We start from the raw sequence: 15,867 nt of genomic DNA on the forward strand, positions 1-15,867 counted from the left end.
CAACCGGACCTTTTCTTTCTGTTTATTTAACTTTGCAAACTGAATACTGTTATTTGGAAAGGACTGTTGAAGAACAGCTGGGCTTTCTCTTCCCAGCCGCCACAGCCGGGTTAAGAGTTAAAGCTATTCTGTAAACATTTGATTTTGCTCCTCTCTGCGGTTTTGCGCCCCTCTTCCTCGTCGTCTTCGTCCGCCCCTTCCTCCCCACCCCTCCCGACCCCTTTTTTTTCCGTCCGCCCCTCCCTCCCCGCGATCCTGCCCTCCGGCTTCCATCCAGCGAGAGAAATAGCATCTCTGTCCCCCCCCCCCGCACCCCCAGTCCGATCCGTTAAATAAAAAGGTTGATTCCAACAGTTTAAAGTCCTTAAAAAGCTGTGTTGGAGGGGTGGGGGGGGGGGCTGGCCGCCCCGGCCGGCCGGCCCCGGCTAGGAGAAGATGTGGATGGCTTGGGTGGCCGGCGTGTGGCACGCGGGGCACTCGGGCTCGGCTTTGCCGCAGATGCGCATGGCGCACTCCATGCAGAAGAGGTTGTGGCCGCAGGGCACCAGGGCGGCGATCACCTCGCTCTCGAAGCACACCATGCACTCGCGGGAGCTCTTGCGGTGCCCGTCGGAGCTGCTCGAGTCGGTGGGCGAGCCCGAGGCGGCCGAGATGCTGCCGGGCAGGGAGGAGGAGGAGGAGTAGCCCGTGCTGGTGGAGAAGGAGGAGAGCGAGCCTTGGGTGGGCAGCCAGGACAAGGTGCTGACGGGGTCGCTCTGGATGCGGCGGGCCAAGGGGTGCTCCAGCGCCCCGCCGGCGCTCTCGGGCAGGGTGGGCGAGTGGCGCGGCGTGGCCGCCCCGCTGCTGCGTCTCTGCGAGCCGCCGACGGAGGAGGAGCAGCCGCTGAAGGCCTGCAGCGGGTTGCCGGCGCGCTCGAAGGGCGACCAGATGGTGGTGGGCGTCGTGAGGTCCAGGGCCAAGAAGTCGAAGCCGAAGTCGCACTCCTCCGAGCCCAGCGAGGCCGGCGGCTCGCTGAAGGCGAAGCCGCTGCTGGTGCTGTAGGGGCTGGTGGGGCTGGCGTCCGCCACCCGCCCGCTGTAGAAGGACTCGGTGGAGGCGCTGCCCAGGGAGCTGAGGCTGTCGTTGCGCAGGGCGGCGGCGGGGCGCCGGGCAGGGTGCGGGGCCTTGGCCCACAAGCCGGCCGTGCCGCCCTGCAGGTCGAGGCAGACGTCGGTGCCGTTGGTGTGGAAGTCGTTGTCGGCGTTGACGTCGATGAAGGAGCCTGTCCGCATGGTGATGTGCGCCTCGATCTCCTCCCGGGCCCGGTCCACGTTCTCGGGCATGCCCGTCACCTCGAAGACGGGCTCCTTGTCCCGGCTGGGCGTCACGATGTAGGTGTGCGTCTGCTGCTGGATGCGCTTGATGGTGGCTCCCTTGGGGCCCACCACCAGCCCCACCACGCGGTACGGGACCCTCACCTGGATGGTGGTCTGTCCCGGCAGGTTGGGGGGCCCCTGCATCGCGCCCGTCAGCCCGTTCACTTTGTTGCGCGTCGCCCGGATCATGGAGAAGTGCTCGGCGGCCGAGAGGATCTCCCTCTTGGCCATCTCCACATCCTCCTTCCTCCCGGTCACGATGAAAACGGGCTCCTCGCCCCTGACCGGCGTCTTGATGTACGTGTTGGTCTTGGCGCGCAGGGCTTTGATTTTGCAGCCTGCAGAGCGAGAACGGAAAAGAAACACCACGTCAAAGGCGAGACCTCGCAGGGACCCCTGCTCACCACCTGGGGGGGGAGATGCAGACCCAGTAGGACCCAGCAGGTCCCAGCAGGTCCCCCAGCTCTGCAGCAGCAGCACAGACACCCCTGGAGAGGGCTCTTGCTGGTTTGCCCGCACCTCGCACCAGCTGCCAACACTGGGAAACAGCCCCGGCCGTGCCCAAAGGCAGCAGGGATGGATGGGGAGGGATGGGGGAGCCAAGCACCATCACCCCCTCCTCGCCTCCTCCCTAATTCCTCCCTGGAGGGACACAGGGGACACCAACGCAGGGACACTACAGCAGGGACAGGCTGCCAGCGCTCCCGTTTCTGGAAAGACCTGCTCGCCCCGCACCAGGAGCGTGATTCAGCAGGCAGAGCCCGTGCAGGGACACAGGAGCCCGGGGTTTGCTGCCTCGCGCAGCCCGGCTGAGCCCCTGCCCCTCTGCGTGTGCCCGGCTGCAGCTGCGAGTCCCCGCAGCGCCCTCCCAGCCCCGCTGCTCGCCCCGGCTCTGCCCGCGCTTCACCAAGCGCACGCGATCCCGGTGCCCGCTGCACATCGCGCCCGAAGCAAAGCTGGGAACCCACAGGGACGGAGGCTGCGGGGACGGAGCCCGAAGCCCATCCCTGCCCTCCGCCAACTCCGCTGCTGCAGACCCCTGCTGCTAACCCATGAAATAGCTGCACGGCACCAGGGAGGGCTCGGCCGCTCGCGGACGCAGACAAGGCGGCTGCGAGCACCCGGCTGGCTCAGGGCATCGCTCCTCCTCCTGCCCCGGTGGGAGGGCAGGGCTGCTCTGCCAGCAGCGAGGCTGGAAAAAGCAGAGCCCCGGGAGGCTGCCGCGACGCAGCCGGGGCCAGGGCTGGAGCAGGACGCCCGGGCAGCCCTGTCCCACGCAGGGACACCGACCCATGCTCGGCTCCCTTTCGGCACTGCCGCCAGCGAGCAGAGCCCTAGCAGGGCTGCGCCGTTCCTGGAGACCAGCGTGCTCACCAGGGCATCCAGTGTGACGAACAACTGAAAGTTAAAAAGCTGTCAAAATAAGCGAGCAGCGGCTGTTCCGCGTGTAGCACCCCGCTCTGTGGCTGCGCTGAGCCCTCCGATAGCCACGTCCAGGGGGAACCGACGGGGTACGAAGCCGGCCTGTCCGGACACCACCTCCAAAAAACTGCGGCTCGTGCCGGCAGCTTGCGGCAGCCCGGCTCTGGGGCAGAGAGAGAAGCAGCCAGGCACAACCGGGGACACAGGAAAGCCACCAGCTACAGAGGGCTGGGACTTTACACGGGCCACACCAAGTGTCTTTGGAGGCCACCTCCAAGCACTTGTTGCAATCCACCACCTCGAGTCCCTCTCGCCATGCATCGCCCTGGGGATTTTCTGCCCACCCAGGCTCAGCCTTCGTGCAGCCGGGCTCGGCACAGGGCTGCCCGGTCCCACGCCGGCTCCCGGAGCTGGGGAAGCCACTGAGCGGCTGCGGGAGCTCGCAGAGGAAGAATGTGGGTGGAGAAGGGTTTGTCTGGGCTTTTCCTAATTTAGGACAACAACTGGAAGGTGTATTTATGGCTGGGGGCAGCACAGGGGTGGGGAAAGCAATGGCCCAGTCACCAGGGCAGGGCAGAGCGAGCAACCATCAAAGACCCTTTTTTTTTTTTTTTTTAAGCAAGCATGTGTCAGTCCTGGCGAGGCTGCCTGGAGCAGGGCGCCTGGCAGCCCCACTTTGCCCTCCCAGATTTATTCCAGCACCTGCTGCAAGCTCCCTCCCTGCTCCATGTCTTGGCAGAACGAGGCCGGCACGGGCGGTGTCAGCAACACCAAGCACAGGGTTCGCTCTCCCCGGTTATGGAGAGGGGCACCGCAAGCCCAGGCGGTGCAGTGAAGGGGAGGAGAGGGATGCTCACACCCTGCTCTGGGGTACAGCGGGGAAATAAATCTGCGCTAAAACCACCTGGCACCATCTGGGGGGCTCGGGGCAGGGAGAGCTGCGCCAAGCCCGCGGGAGCCCACAGAGGCTCTCCCAAAACGCTGGAGGCAGCAGCAAGGCCCTGAGAGTGTCGCTTGCTGCGGGGACAGGTGCTCTGGTTGGGGGGATGCAGCATGTTCGGTGCCCTGAGACCCCACAAAGCTGCCAGCACCCTCCTTCCAGCACCCTCTGGGGACACGGTGGCACTGAAGTGACATCCACAGGAGCAGCAGGCACGATCTGCCCCGCTGAGAGCTGCAGGGGCGCTTTGCTGGTCCCCCCCGGATGCCACCCCTGCACCTGAGGGCTGAAACTGTTCTTCCGATTAGAGAAGTGATTTCAAGAGCCGGAGCTATCAGAAGCTGCCAGCAGTTCTGGGAGCTGCTCGGTGACAACGACCCCTGGGGGCACACCGAGCGCGGCTCGCGGAGTCGCCCGGGGGTTTCTGAGCGTTCGAGCACCCGAGGCAGGGGCTGGGGAAGCCGCTCGCCCGCGGCCACGTCCGCGCCTGTGCAGGAACAGCGCTCGCACGGCTCCGCGCGAGGAGCCTGGCTGGCGTGACGAGCAGATGAGCGCTCACAGACGGGCGCCGCGGGGACGTGTCGGAGAAGCGCTCGCTGCTGGGACGGGCACCGGGAGAGCGGCACGGCCCCGAGCAGCTGCAGGGACCGGCTGGGGACTGGCTGCATCCGTCCCCGGTCCCAAAACTCCACCTAAAGCAGAGAAACAGGGCTGGCAGCTGCTGGCTGTGGGGCTGCCCGAGCAGCGGGTGGCAGCTGCGGTGCTCTGAAGGTCACGGCCACCACCGACGGATGGGCAGCTTCCCCGGGCTCAGATTCAGGAACACTTTTAAACCCACGCTGCACGGCGAGCCGCGGGTCTGCTAGTCCTGGGGACTGGAGAGGACACCCAGCCTTGCACCGGCACAGCCTCCAGCAAACCCTCTCCCTGGCGAGGTGGCCGAGCTGATCCTGCTCCTCCCCAGCGGGCTCTGGGAGGTGCCAAAGCGCTCGGGCCGAGCACCCCGCAGCCCGCCTGGGGGACCCCCAGCGAGCCCGGTGGACTCAGACCGCACACCACAAATGGTTTCACCCGCAACCTGCAACTGGGGGAATGCTCTGTACCAGTACGAGCTATTTTAGATCAGTCTCAACACGCCCCCACCCAAGCGCGCTGCGCAAGCCTCCATCCCAGATGGCCGCATCCATCTCCAGTCCGCGCAGCGCAACCCTGGCGGGTGGGGGCCGGGCTCGGCGCCGTGCGGGCCGGGGGCTGCGGGGAGGTCCGGGCGTCCTGCGGCATCGCCAGCCCTCGCCCCAGACCCAGCACCAAGCCCCAGCCACGTGGAAGCGGTCGGCGTTCCCAGGGTTTAGCTTGTTGGGGTGGCCGACGCGCAGCAGTAATTATGAGGGAGGAGGAAAACAAGGTGCCAGACTTTGCTACAAGTCTATAAATAAGGTGGCTTTAAAAGTGTGTTTCGGATCCAAAAAAAAAAAACCACAACCAACCAACAAAACAGGGGGGCAGACCCTGGGGAGCCGCAGCCCGCACAGATCCCTTCCCGACACAGCCACGCCAGCCCCAGGAGCTGCTCTGTCTCCAAGTTACGGCTCTTGGGGACAGCTCAGCGCCCCGTGGGCCCCATTTCACGACAACCCACGGCCCCGTGATGCTGCTCCGGGGGTCTCTGCCGTGCGCAGCCCCACCAGGTGACGGCCACAGGGCAAAGCCCCTTGCACCAGAGCCCAGCCCTGACGCTGCCTGCAAAGACGGCCCTGGCGGGACGCAAGCTGGATGCTCCTCTCCCACATGCTCCCAACCCGCAGTCTCCACACCCCTCTTCCTCCATCTACGAGCCGCCCTCTGCCAGCCCCACAAAGCTGCCCCACGGACGCGCCCGTCGCGCCTGCCCATGGGGCTGCCCCTCGCTAGCAGGTTCCGAGGAGAACCAGAACCCGGGGGATCATCGCCGCGGTGGCACCCACAGAGGGGATTTTTCGCCCAGAGCACCCTCGCACGGCACCGCCAACGAGGCCCCGGCCCTCTGCCAGGAGCCCCACGCCGCTCGGGGCTGTGAGCATCGCAGGTACCCACGAAACCCGCAGAGAGGTATGGGAGGCGCCTCGCCATCCTCCACACTCCCGGCATCATCTGGGCAGGAGACGAGAAAGCCACCACGGTGCACGGCACACGGCTGATCCGCTCGCTGGTCCCAAGCACAGCCCGGCCAAAGCCCGCTGGGACGCAGCGCGGCCCCTCCACGTGAGGAGGACGACGCCAGCCAACACCCCGGCCGGTGACCGGGCCACATCTCCATTTGCACGAGGAGCTTTGCGCTTGTGGTGCCCCAACCCTGAGCTACGAAAACCCAGGAGGCAACCGGGCTTCTCTAGAGGAGTCCCTGGCGGCGTTAACCAGCAGGACTGCTGCCTGCAGAGCCTCCAAGAAGACCTGGGCCTTCCTCTTCCCCAGCACTTCCTCGCCTCCGACCCTGCACCACGGAGCCGCCGGCCCCCTTCGGTCCGGGCGAGCAGCACCAGGACCAGACGTGGAGAAGAACACGTTGCTCCTCCGCCGCATCTCATCTCCCCTCTTGCTGAGCGCTTCTCTCCACCTCTCTGCAAACAGTAATTAATTCTCCCTCACAACACCTCTGCGGGAGGCGGGCACCTCACACCTTTGTTTCTTCTCCAGACTCCGGGGAAAGCGAGGCAGGGAGGCTGGGCTCTTCGCCACGAGACGGAGAGGAGGGAGCTGGTGCCAGAGCCAAGATCCAGAGGCAGAGCCTTCAGCGACCAGCCCAACCCGCGCTGCCAACCCCACGACTTTCTGGCTCTGCTCAGACCAGATGAGGCAGCAGGAGGTGGCCAGGCCAGCCGAAAGGACGTGGCACGGCGGGCGAGGACAGCGCGGCGTGGGGCTCACCAGCAGGCCCAGCCAAACGCCGCAGGTTGGTTTGCAGATGCTGGGGCTGGCTCAAAAAACGAGGCCCGCGGTCTCTCCACGCGTTTTCCAAGCACCGAAACACCCACTGAGCTCCGGCAGGGAGGAGAGCGGCCGTATTTCATCCTTCCTGCATCTCCCCTTCGAGCATCCCGGCGTCTTCTATGAACAGCAACTTCCCAAAATCCCGCACAGAGCTGAGAAGTGTCCGCACGTCGCAGTGGGGCAGCGGAGCCGGGGAGCGAAGCCGTGTGGGGCAGAGCCGAGAGCAGAGCCCCGAGCCCTCGGGATGCTCCGGCAGCCCCCAGGACACACGCTGCTGGGCACGGACCCCCCCCAGCAACACCAGCACGGGGCCGGGGGCTCCAGCAGCCAGCCCGCCCCGTGCCCCAGCCTCCCCTTTCCCCGGCACGGCTTCGATCACCTTCACGTCACCGCCCTACTTCTGCTGGCTGGAAAGAGCAGAACGCGATCAATGCCCACAGCGCTTTTTGGAGACAGTCCCTCCCACGGCAAGAGTCATGAATGGGCTTGCACGCGAAGGCATGACCACGTAATCCTGCCCGGCCACGCTGCCTTTCGGGAGCCGTGTGGGCAGGGACGAGAAGGGCCTCGGATGCGGGCTCGCAGGCACCGCGCTGCCACCGGAGCCGGGCTGGACACGAGGGGCTGCAGCAGCAGCAGCCTCCGGCCCAGCCGACATAACACCGACGTGCTTTGCGCAGCAAAGCTTTGCTTCCTGAGCTGCTGCTCCCTTCGGGAAAGGTGTAACTTAGTAGGTCTGGAGGACAGAAATCAAAGAAAAAGGAGAAATTGGAGAAATCCCGGCCAACGCCCTCTGTCATGCAGCAACCCACGGGACAGCCTCGTGCCGGCTGGACTGGGACAGCACTGCCCGCCTGCGGGACCTGCCTCCGGCCTGATAAGAGGCACAGGCAGAGGCGCTGCTGGGCCCTGGGGACAGGAGACGGGTCCCCAAAGCGCTCCGAGAGCCGCTCCGGCACGCGAGGTGCCATCAGGTGCACACACCCACCCCAGCTCGCAGAGAAGCTCCCGGACCCGCACCTCACCGCTCGCGATCGCAGCCCTCCTGCTCCGGCCATCGCCTGGCCGGGGACGAGGGGACCCCGCGGGCTCGGCCCCGCAGCCGAGCATCACACCAGAGCCACCAGCGATGCCCCAGAGCAACGCCTTTGGGACACACGTTTCTGACGAGCCCCGTGCTTGTCTCTTTTGTTGCGGCGGAGCTGAGGGGACGGGAGGCAGGGAGCAGAGCCCGGGTGGCGGGGAGGTGACAAAGCCAGCCCCCAGAGCCTTTCAGCCACCAGGGATCCCGGTCCCTGCCCACGCGTGGCACCACAAGCGCCCGTTCCAGACTCTCGGCCAGGCTGGGCGCTCAGGATGAAAGCAGGCACGGGAGAAATGGGGACATGGTTCAGTGGGATCCGACCCGAGCCCACAGCACGGCTCGCTGCTGGAACGACTGCAGACGCTGCAAAGCACCCCAGGCTTGGTGCCCCCCCAGGGGACACCCACAGCACACTGCTGCACCCACAGGGGGACCTGGGGACCCGAGGGACACAGTGCCAGCACTGACGCAGGAGGACAAGGCACAGGAGCCCCGCGGAGGAAGGGCTCTGCTCAGTTTAAAGCCCCCGGTGCTGCAGTGGCCTTGCACTTCCCTGACTTAGAGCAGCTGCCAGCAGCACTGGAGGAAGCAGAGCGCAGCTGGAGCACCAAGACACCCCGGTGACACCCCTGTGCCCCCACGTGCTGCTGAACCAGCCCCTAAATACCACAGCAGCCCTCTGCCAGCAAAAACCCGGGGTGCCAAACGCTGACCCCTCCTCACACCAAAACCCCAGCACAAAGGGGCTGCGGCGTCCTCGGGGAGCCAAAGGCACCCACGGAGCAAATCCCGTGGGGAAGGGCGCTGCAGGAGGGCTGGGGCACCCACGGCCCACCACTGGCACCGTGTCCCCCCCAAACCCCGCAGCAGCACCCCGCTTGCCCCACCTGGACGTAGCACGAGCATTTCTCATGGCCTCCTCCAGCAGCCCCACGGGGCTCCACGAGCGCCCTAACCTCCGAGCGAGGTGTGCGGGGTACCCGGGCACACAGCGAGCTCCTCGGGGTGCAGGAGCCGCCCCGAGGCCGGGTGCTGCCGCAGTACGGGTGCTGCCAGAGGCTGCTCCACCTGGACGAAGTTGGGTTCGCCCAACCCACCCAAGAAGTCGCTTCCCAGTGGAGGCACAGACCTCGCCGTGGGATCGCCGGCCACCGAGGGATCCCGGGGGGGGGGGGGGGGGCTGCGAGCCCCCCGCCACGCAGACCGAACCCACGCCCGCATCCCGAGCGGAGCGCGCTGCTCTCCCCGCGGCGGCACGGCGCTCCTCTCCTCGAGCCGCCGGCGACGTCCCGGGCTCGGCGGTGCCGTTGGGCCGGGCTGGGCCTCCCCGGTCAGCCGGCGGGTGCCGGCGAGGGGTGCACGGAAAAGTTGGGCGGCCGGGGCCGGCCGGGAGCGCGGCTGGCGGGGAGGCAGCGCAGGCCAATGGGAAGCGCAGAGCATGATGTCACCACGCTCATCGCAGCGTGGCTCGGGCTAACAAAGAGAACAATGAGGCTGCCCAGCGCCCCGCTTCCCCGCCGATAAAATGCCCCCCGGGACCCCGGCACCGAGCCCCCCCCGGAGGGACGGGGCCGGGGCAGCGGGGCTGGGGGCAGCGGGAGCGGCGAGCGTCGCCAAAACGCCCCCAGGTCGGGGCGCGAGCGGCCCGAGGACCCAGCTCCACCTGGATCTCTGCGGGAGCAGCTCCCTTCCTTTTTATTTTATCTTTTACCCCCCTTTTCTCTCTCTTTTTTTTATTTTTATTTTTTAATTTCCTTACCGGGGGGCTTTTTCCTTGAAGGTGCGACTCGGGGAAACGGCTATTCGGGATTTCCTCGAGACAAAGCACCCGCCTGGCACACACGCCCAGGGCTGAGGCGTGCCCGGGTGTCCTTTTGTGACAGATCCCAGCGAGCTGGGCTTCACACCCCCATCCCCCCCCCAAAAAAAAAAAACCTGCTCCAAATCAGGGGAGTTTCGCCTGTTTCCAACGAGCGGATCCATCCGATGGACGCCGTTTGGCATCGGGCTCTGAAACACCCAGCGGCAGCGCAGGGAGAAGGGGGGAGAGACGGGAGGGTGTGGTGGTGGGGGGGGGGAGGTTTCTGGGCTAAAATAAAATTAAGGCTCTCGCCCGCACGCCGTGCCCGTCCCTAATTACCCCGCTGCCACCGACTTGCGAGAAGTCCAGCCATCCCGAGAACTTTCCCTACGCACCAGGCGTTTATTTTCCGCCCGTGCTGGCCTACGTGCTTTAATTCCTATTTACAAGCGGGGCCCTTTCCTTTATTTTTTTATCCCAACCCCCCTCCCCCCCCAAAAAAAGCGCAGCTTGCTCGTAGAAGCCCCAAGGCGAGCGGGTGCCGCCAGGAAGAGTTTTTTTTTTTTGGGGGGGGGGGGGGGGGGTGGGGGGGGCAGGGATTTATTGCCGTCAAGTTTCCGCCTCCGCGCCGCTTAGAGGGAAAAGAGACAAAGCCCGAAAAGTGACCCAAATCGGAGGGGAGGGGGAAAATAAATTAATTAAAAAAAAAAAACCAACGGGAGCGGCGAGGAGCGGAGCAGCCCCGGGGTTGGGGGGGGGGGGGGGGGAACGGGCGGGCGGCTCCGGGCATCCCCCGGGGCTGGTCCCCGAGGGTGGGAGCGGGGTCGGGGGGTCCCGGGGGTGCCGGGGGCCGTTACCTTGGCGTCCCACGATCTCGGCGACGTGCTCGGAGCTGGGCACGGGCACGCACTCGGTCATGTTCACGCTTTTCTTCCTGCCGCCCAGGATGCTCATCTGCTCGGGCAGCGGGAGGTGCGGGGCGAAGGGCCCGAAAACGCCGGGGTGGTGGTGGTGAGGAGGAGGAGGAAGAGGAGGAGGAGGAGGAGGAGGAGGAGGAGGGGGGGGGGGAGGCGGTGCCGGTAAGCGGGGGGCTGCCCCCGGTCCCCCGGTGGCCTCCCAGAGCCTCGCCGGGCTCCGCTTCCTCCAGAGCCTCCCCCGCCGCCTCGTCCAGCCCCAGCAGCGACAGCTGCTCCAGGGCGAACCGCAGGGCGGCCGCTTCGTCCGGCGGCGGCGGCTGCTGCTGCTCCTCCCGCTCCGCCTCGGGCTCCGGTTCCTGCCCGGTGGGCGGCGGCGGTGGCGGCGGCGGCGGAGGGCTGAGCAGCGCCAGGCAGCGGGGCGGGCCGCGGGCAGCCTGCCCGCCGTCGGGCTGGTAGATGGAGCCGGGCATGGCGGCGGGAGGAGCGGCCGGGGCGGTGCCGGTGCCCGGGGCCCGGTGCCCGCAGCACGCCGCCGCCGCCGCTCTGCGCCCCCTCCCCCCCCCGCCCCCCCGGCCCCGCCCCGCCCCGCCTCGACAATGGGCCGCGCCCCGCCGCGCGCCTGCGCGTGCAATGGATGGGGCGGGGCCTAACGGAGCCACGCCCCCTTATCGCCCCGCCCCGCCCATTTGCTCCCTGTCCCCGCCCCTCCGCGTGGCTCCGCCCCCTCCCCGTGGCCACGCCCCCTCGCCGCGTGGCTCCGCCCCCCACCGGCTCCGGGAGCTGCGGGCGGCGGGGGCCGAGCCCCGGTGCCACGGCCCCGGCCCTGCAGGGACCCCCCCGGGGGCTGGAGGGCAGCCAGAGCCCGACCCAAGCTGGGGGGGGGGGGTGGGGAGGGGGCCGGGGAGGGGGCCGGAACATGATGTAAGAATGGGGGAGGGGGGCGGGGCTGGGGGCTGCGGGACCCCCAGGGCAGGGACCCGAGGCTCCGAGACCCCCAGGCTTTGGGGCTGCCTTCGGGACCCCCAGGGCAGGACCCCCAGGCTCTTCCCAGCCCCCTGGTCCCAGCCCTCTGCGCCCCCCGGAGCCCCCAGCAGTGACACCAGGGACGCAGGAGGTACGGCTCCGCACAGCCCTTTATTAGCAGAATAAATGAAGGGGCGCCTCGCCCCCAGGACAGCGGACACAGCAGCAAAATGTCGGCCACCGCCCGCCCGGCCACCCCAAACCCAGGCAGACAACCCAGGTCAAGCCCAAGCTTTCACAAACTCGAGGGTCTGGGCTCACGGCCCTGCTGCTCTCCCAGCCGGACGCCCCCTGACACCCACACAGGTCCCTGAAGGGCTGGCCCCAGGCATAAAACACCTCCTGCCCCCCCCAGGCTAACTCACGGCTTTCCTTTCCAGCCCCTTTCCTCCCTGCCGCCCGAGGGGTGCAGTGCGGGGGCTCCCCAGCTGTGCCCCCCGGTTTTGGGAGCTCCCCTGGCCACCACCTCTTTAGGAGCTGCTCCGCAGCAGGCTTTGGTTAGAGAGAGAAATTTCCTTCTTCCCCAGTTACTTAACAAGAGCTTGTTAGAACCCCATTATTTTCCAACGGGTGTTGCTGCCTACCACGCTGATCTCAATCGCTGTAGGGCTTCCCCCCACCGACCGGCTCCCTGCAAAACAACTCCCCCCACATCACTTTCTCCACCTGGGCCACGGCTTTATAGGGAATTTCCACAGACGGAGCTTTAAGAAACCCTTCCTGGCAGTGACGACACGCTAACTCACCCTAATATACCAATTATTAGGTCACCCGCTACCTCAAAAGCCCAGATTCCCTGCTCAGATTCCACAGGTCCAATCCTCAAGCTTCATTTTCTCCATTTTCACATCACTGTCTTCCCAAAGCGCTGTCTTTGGGACTAATTCAGCCAGTCAGCTTGGGGTTGTTTTTAATTGCGAGCACCACCACCCGCGTCCGGTCCAGAAACCCCCCCCCTTCAGAACAGCCGCGCTCTGTTTGCGTTTCACAGAGCCCTGTAAACATTAACTCCTGCCAGCCAGCAGCCCAAACACGCGGTCAGTCCTTTGGCTTCCACATTTTGCCCTTCAGCTGGTGACTCTGCTGCGGAGAGGGACTTTCACCCCGTACTTCTGACACTCCGGATGGCTCAACGTGTATGTCATCTGCTCAGCGAGATAACAGCCATGGGGAACTGCCTCTGTCCTCCTTTCCATTCCTCTTACCTACCCATCTAAACGTAAAGTGTTTTCATGAAGGATTTTCAGCAGCTGGAAAATATGTAAGATTTCCTCGTTTCACCTTAGAGCTCCTTCCTGGTTTTGAGCTGACCGGCTGGTTTTGGGTGGCTGCTGCAAAGGAGACCGCTGCAACTTCTCCTTCCCCGGGCATTCACAGCTCCGTTTCACCAGGATCAGGCCGCGTCTGCCCAACCTCCTCAGCACTTGCAGAGATGCACCGGCACGAGCACGGCTCCTTGCTTCCTCCCACCTCGGCCTCCTCTTCCCCTTTTCCATCCCCGTGCCACGGGCTGGCAGCTCCCGGAGCGTTAGGGAGAGCTTGCCCTGCTGCAGGCTGAGGCTTCTCCTCTAGGGACAGATGTGGCAAAGCCAGCAGATCTGAGCCACGCAGGCTGGCTGTGAGACATCTCCTCCTCTCACTTCCCAAAATATTTAATTCACCAAGTTGAAACACCCCACTGAGCTACTAAAAATAGTGGGTTTTCCATTACTTGCGGTTAAATGGTACGTCCCCCTTCCGAGCTTCTCCGATACACAGAAATTGGAAACTCATTAACGATCAACCAACCCTATGCCTCTCGTAACTTCTTTGGGCAGCCTGCACCAAGGCAGGAGCCTCCCCCTGCGGTGTGAACCTGCCCGAACCAAACCTTCCGTCCTCACAAGTCAAACCCTGCGGCACAGTGACCGCCACGGGCCACCAGCCCGCCACCTTGCGAGCCCCACGAGGAACGCTGTACGTGGGCGCTCTCTCACCCCAGCAGCTACACCGCCAGCTCCCAACACTGTCGTTTTTGCCTACACTGTGCGCTCTCAGTCCTCTTGGGAATTCACTACGTCAAGTCCAACAACACTTAGAGAAGCTGCCAGTTCTTAAAGTGCTTTTGGCAAACCTGGTTCGTAGATGCTCTGCCTATGATCTGTTCCATTTTCAGCAGAACGAGCTCACGCTTTCTTCTTTCCTTAGATTCTTAATTTCATTCGTGACCCTAAGTTGCCTTTTTTCTTAACCTGAGTAATGAGCAAGTCTTTAAAAGCCTTGCCTTTGTTAACAGAGAAATAGACGAACTCTTTAGCACAACTCCAGTTCTTTACCAAAAAAAAGCAACCAAACAGAAGATCCAACTTCCCTGAACACAACAGAAAAGAGAAGGCCCCCACATGCTGCTTCCAAGCCCACCTCTACAGTCCACGCCAGGTTTCCCCATTTCCTATCAGGTCCCATTCACACTCTGCTGCTTCGCACTGCCTGTAATCCTTTGCCAGGCAGTCCCAGTTACCACAACCGATCCCGGAGACACTCTCTGGGTCACAAACCTCCTTAGCTCACTCTCCATGTGGCACCATGCTTACAGAACAGGCATTTTTTGTCCACAGCTATCGCGTGAGGAGAGACTTACTACACTTTCCGTGTAGCTTGGAAGTGGGGTGCAGGCGTCGCCATCAGCTGAAGCAGGTCTCCGACCAGGACAGAACAAGGACGTCGCTCAGAGTGACCTGTACAGCCCCCTGTGTACGTACAGGGAGTTAAAGAATGCTGTACTAAAGCACAGCAAAGGTGTAACAGCACACTGAGCCATTTTCTGCATGGGGAAATAGATCAATATAGCTACAGCAAAGTTATTATTACCACCACAGCTATGCAAGTAAAACTCCCTCAAGTGTGATTCTGTGACAGCCACGTCTATTTCAGGTCAAGTGTGCAAATGCAGAAGTTAGAACGCCCTAGCTAGAATATTTATTGTGCTATAAAGACCAAGCCCTAGAGAGGAGATATCTGAACATAGAGGGGTGGGGAGGAAAAACCCCACACTTGTTTCCTTTCCTTTTAATCACAGCACATTAGCCAAATGCGGTAAACGGGACCCAAAGTTTAGGTGGGGAAAATACTTTTGGAGGACGACTGCAAGTGGTTCCTCTAACTCTTTAGGAGATCAAACTTGACTTTCTGCACCGTTCTTCAAGCACATGCAAACATCATGCAAAAAATACACGCTTTGAGCAGTACAGAAGAGGTGGTGCAGCTTGGAGAAGAACTATAAAAAAGTCCTCACTTGTGTGTGGGAAGGCTTAGGGGAATATTTCAGCACATCAGGAGCTGAATCACTGCATGTAGGTGGAGCCAGACAGATTGACAAGATCTGCAACTTGAAAAATGACCTAAGTCTGAGATCAATCATCTCAAAAGTAGCTGACTGAGGGAACAACATATGGAGACGGATCAAGGTGACGAGGCTGAATGTCAGCACAGCAGGGAAAAACTGCATTAGATGCACATGCTACAACTGACCGAGCATTGTGCAACTCAAAGCATGGACAACTGCATTCCTCTCGGCATAACAGGCTGAGCGCTCTTTTCTTCTGTTGCCTTTCAGTGTCACCACAACTTTATCTCAACAGACTCTTGTCTACTACAGCAGCAGGTAAAAAAGGCACTCTGGGGGAAGCCATTAGCAAACATCTCTTTTTCATGCATTAGATTAATGAAGAATCTGGCTTTCAGGTAACGACTTCTGAAAAGTTGTGGAGCTGCCACTTGATGCAAAACTAAGAATTAATTGTACATCAGATAAAAGCATGAAAAAATAAAAAGACTGTGCACCAAGCTTTCAAGTTTTACAGCCCTTCAGATCACTGAATCCCAGTAAGATCTGCTCTAGAGGTTAACCCAGGACATAAAACTGGACTCAAATTACAAACAAACCCAAGTAATAACTTATTATTCAACTCCTTCAGAAACCTGGGAGCCGATTCGTCAGAAGACCTGTATTTTACACATGCAAACACACAGATTTCTACAACTAAGCAGATCCTGTCTTCTGCCACCGGAGACAAAGAATTTATGAGGTCATTCAGTGCCCCACTTTTCCAATTCTGCATGAGCTCAGAATATTTCCATTTGTGCCCCTGTAAGGTAAGAATACACTAAACATAAAAAGATTAATTTACCATCAGTATCATCGATACTGAATTAGCATTCTAACTGATAACCCTGACAAGCATTTCAAATACAATTTGGAAGGTCATTCTGAAGTTCAAAACGTCTTTTTCTTCATCATTCTCTCAAGTGCCCTCTCACTGTATAACAGGATTTAGCAAATGCTGTCCCGTGCTGTTGGGATCAAACTGAAGGGTAAT

General features: G+C 62.5%; 1 protein-coding gene and 1 long non-coding RNA gene across 2 annotated transcripts; one reads left to right on the forward strand and one right to left on the reverse strand.

Moving 5' to 3' along the window:
- Positions 1–285: 285 nt before the first annotated feature.
- Positions 286–11,022, reverse strand: MEX3D (mex-3 RNA binding family member D). Its single transcript, XM_066983776.1, is given in 3 exon segments — positions 286–1,693; positions 10,427–10,599; positions 10,601–11,022. Coding segments are annotated over 3 exon segments (1,797 nt in total). The 5' UTR covers positions 10,957–11,022; the 3' UTR covers positions 286–425.
- A 385-nt stretch (positions 11,023–11,407) lies between these two features.
- Positions 11,408–15,383, forward strand: LOC136787010 (uncharacterized). Its single transcript, XR_010826702.1, has 3 exons — positions 11,408–11,600; positions 14,107–14,242; positions 15,105–15,383. It is a non-coding gene; the product is annotated as an uncharacterized lncRNA (long non-coding RNA).
- The last annotated feature ends 484 nt before the right edge of the window (positions 15,384–15,867 follow it).

Source organism: Anser cygnoides, chromosome 27 (genome assembly GCF_040182565.1).
Source record: "Anser cygnoides isolate HZ-2024a breed goose chromosome 27, Taihu_goose_T2T_genome, whole genome shotgun sequence".
NCBI lineage: Eukaryota > Metazoa > Chordata > Aves > Anseriformes > Anatidae > Anser > Anser cygnoides.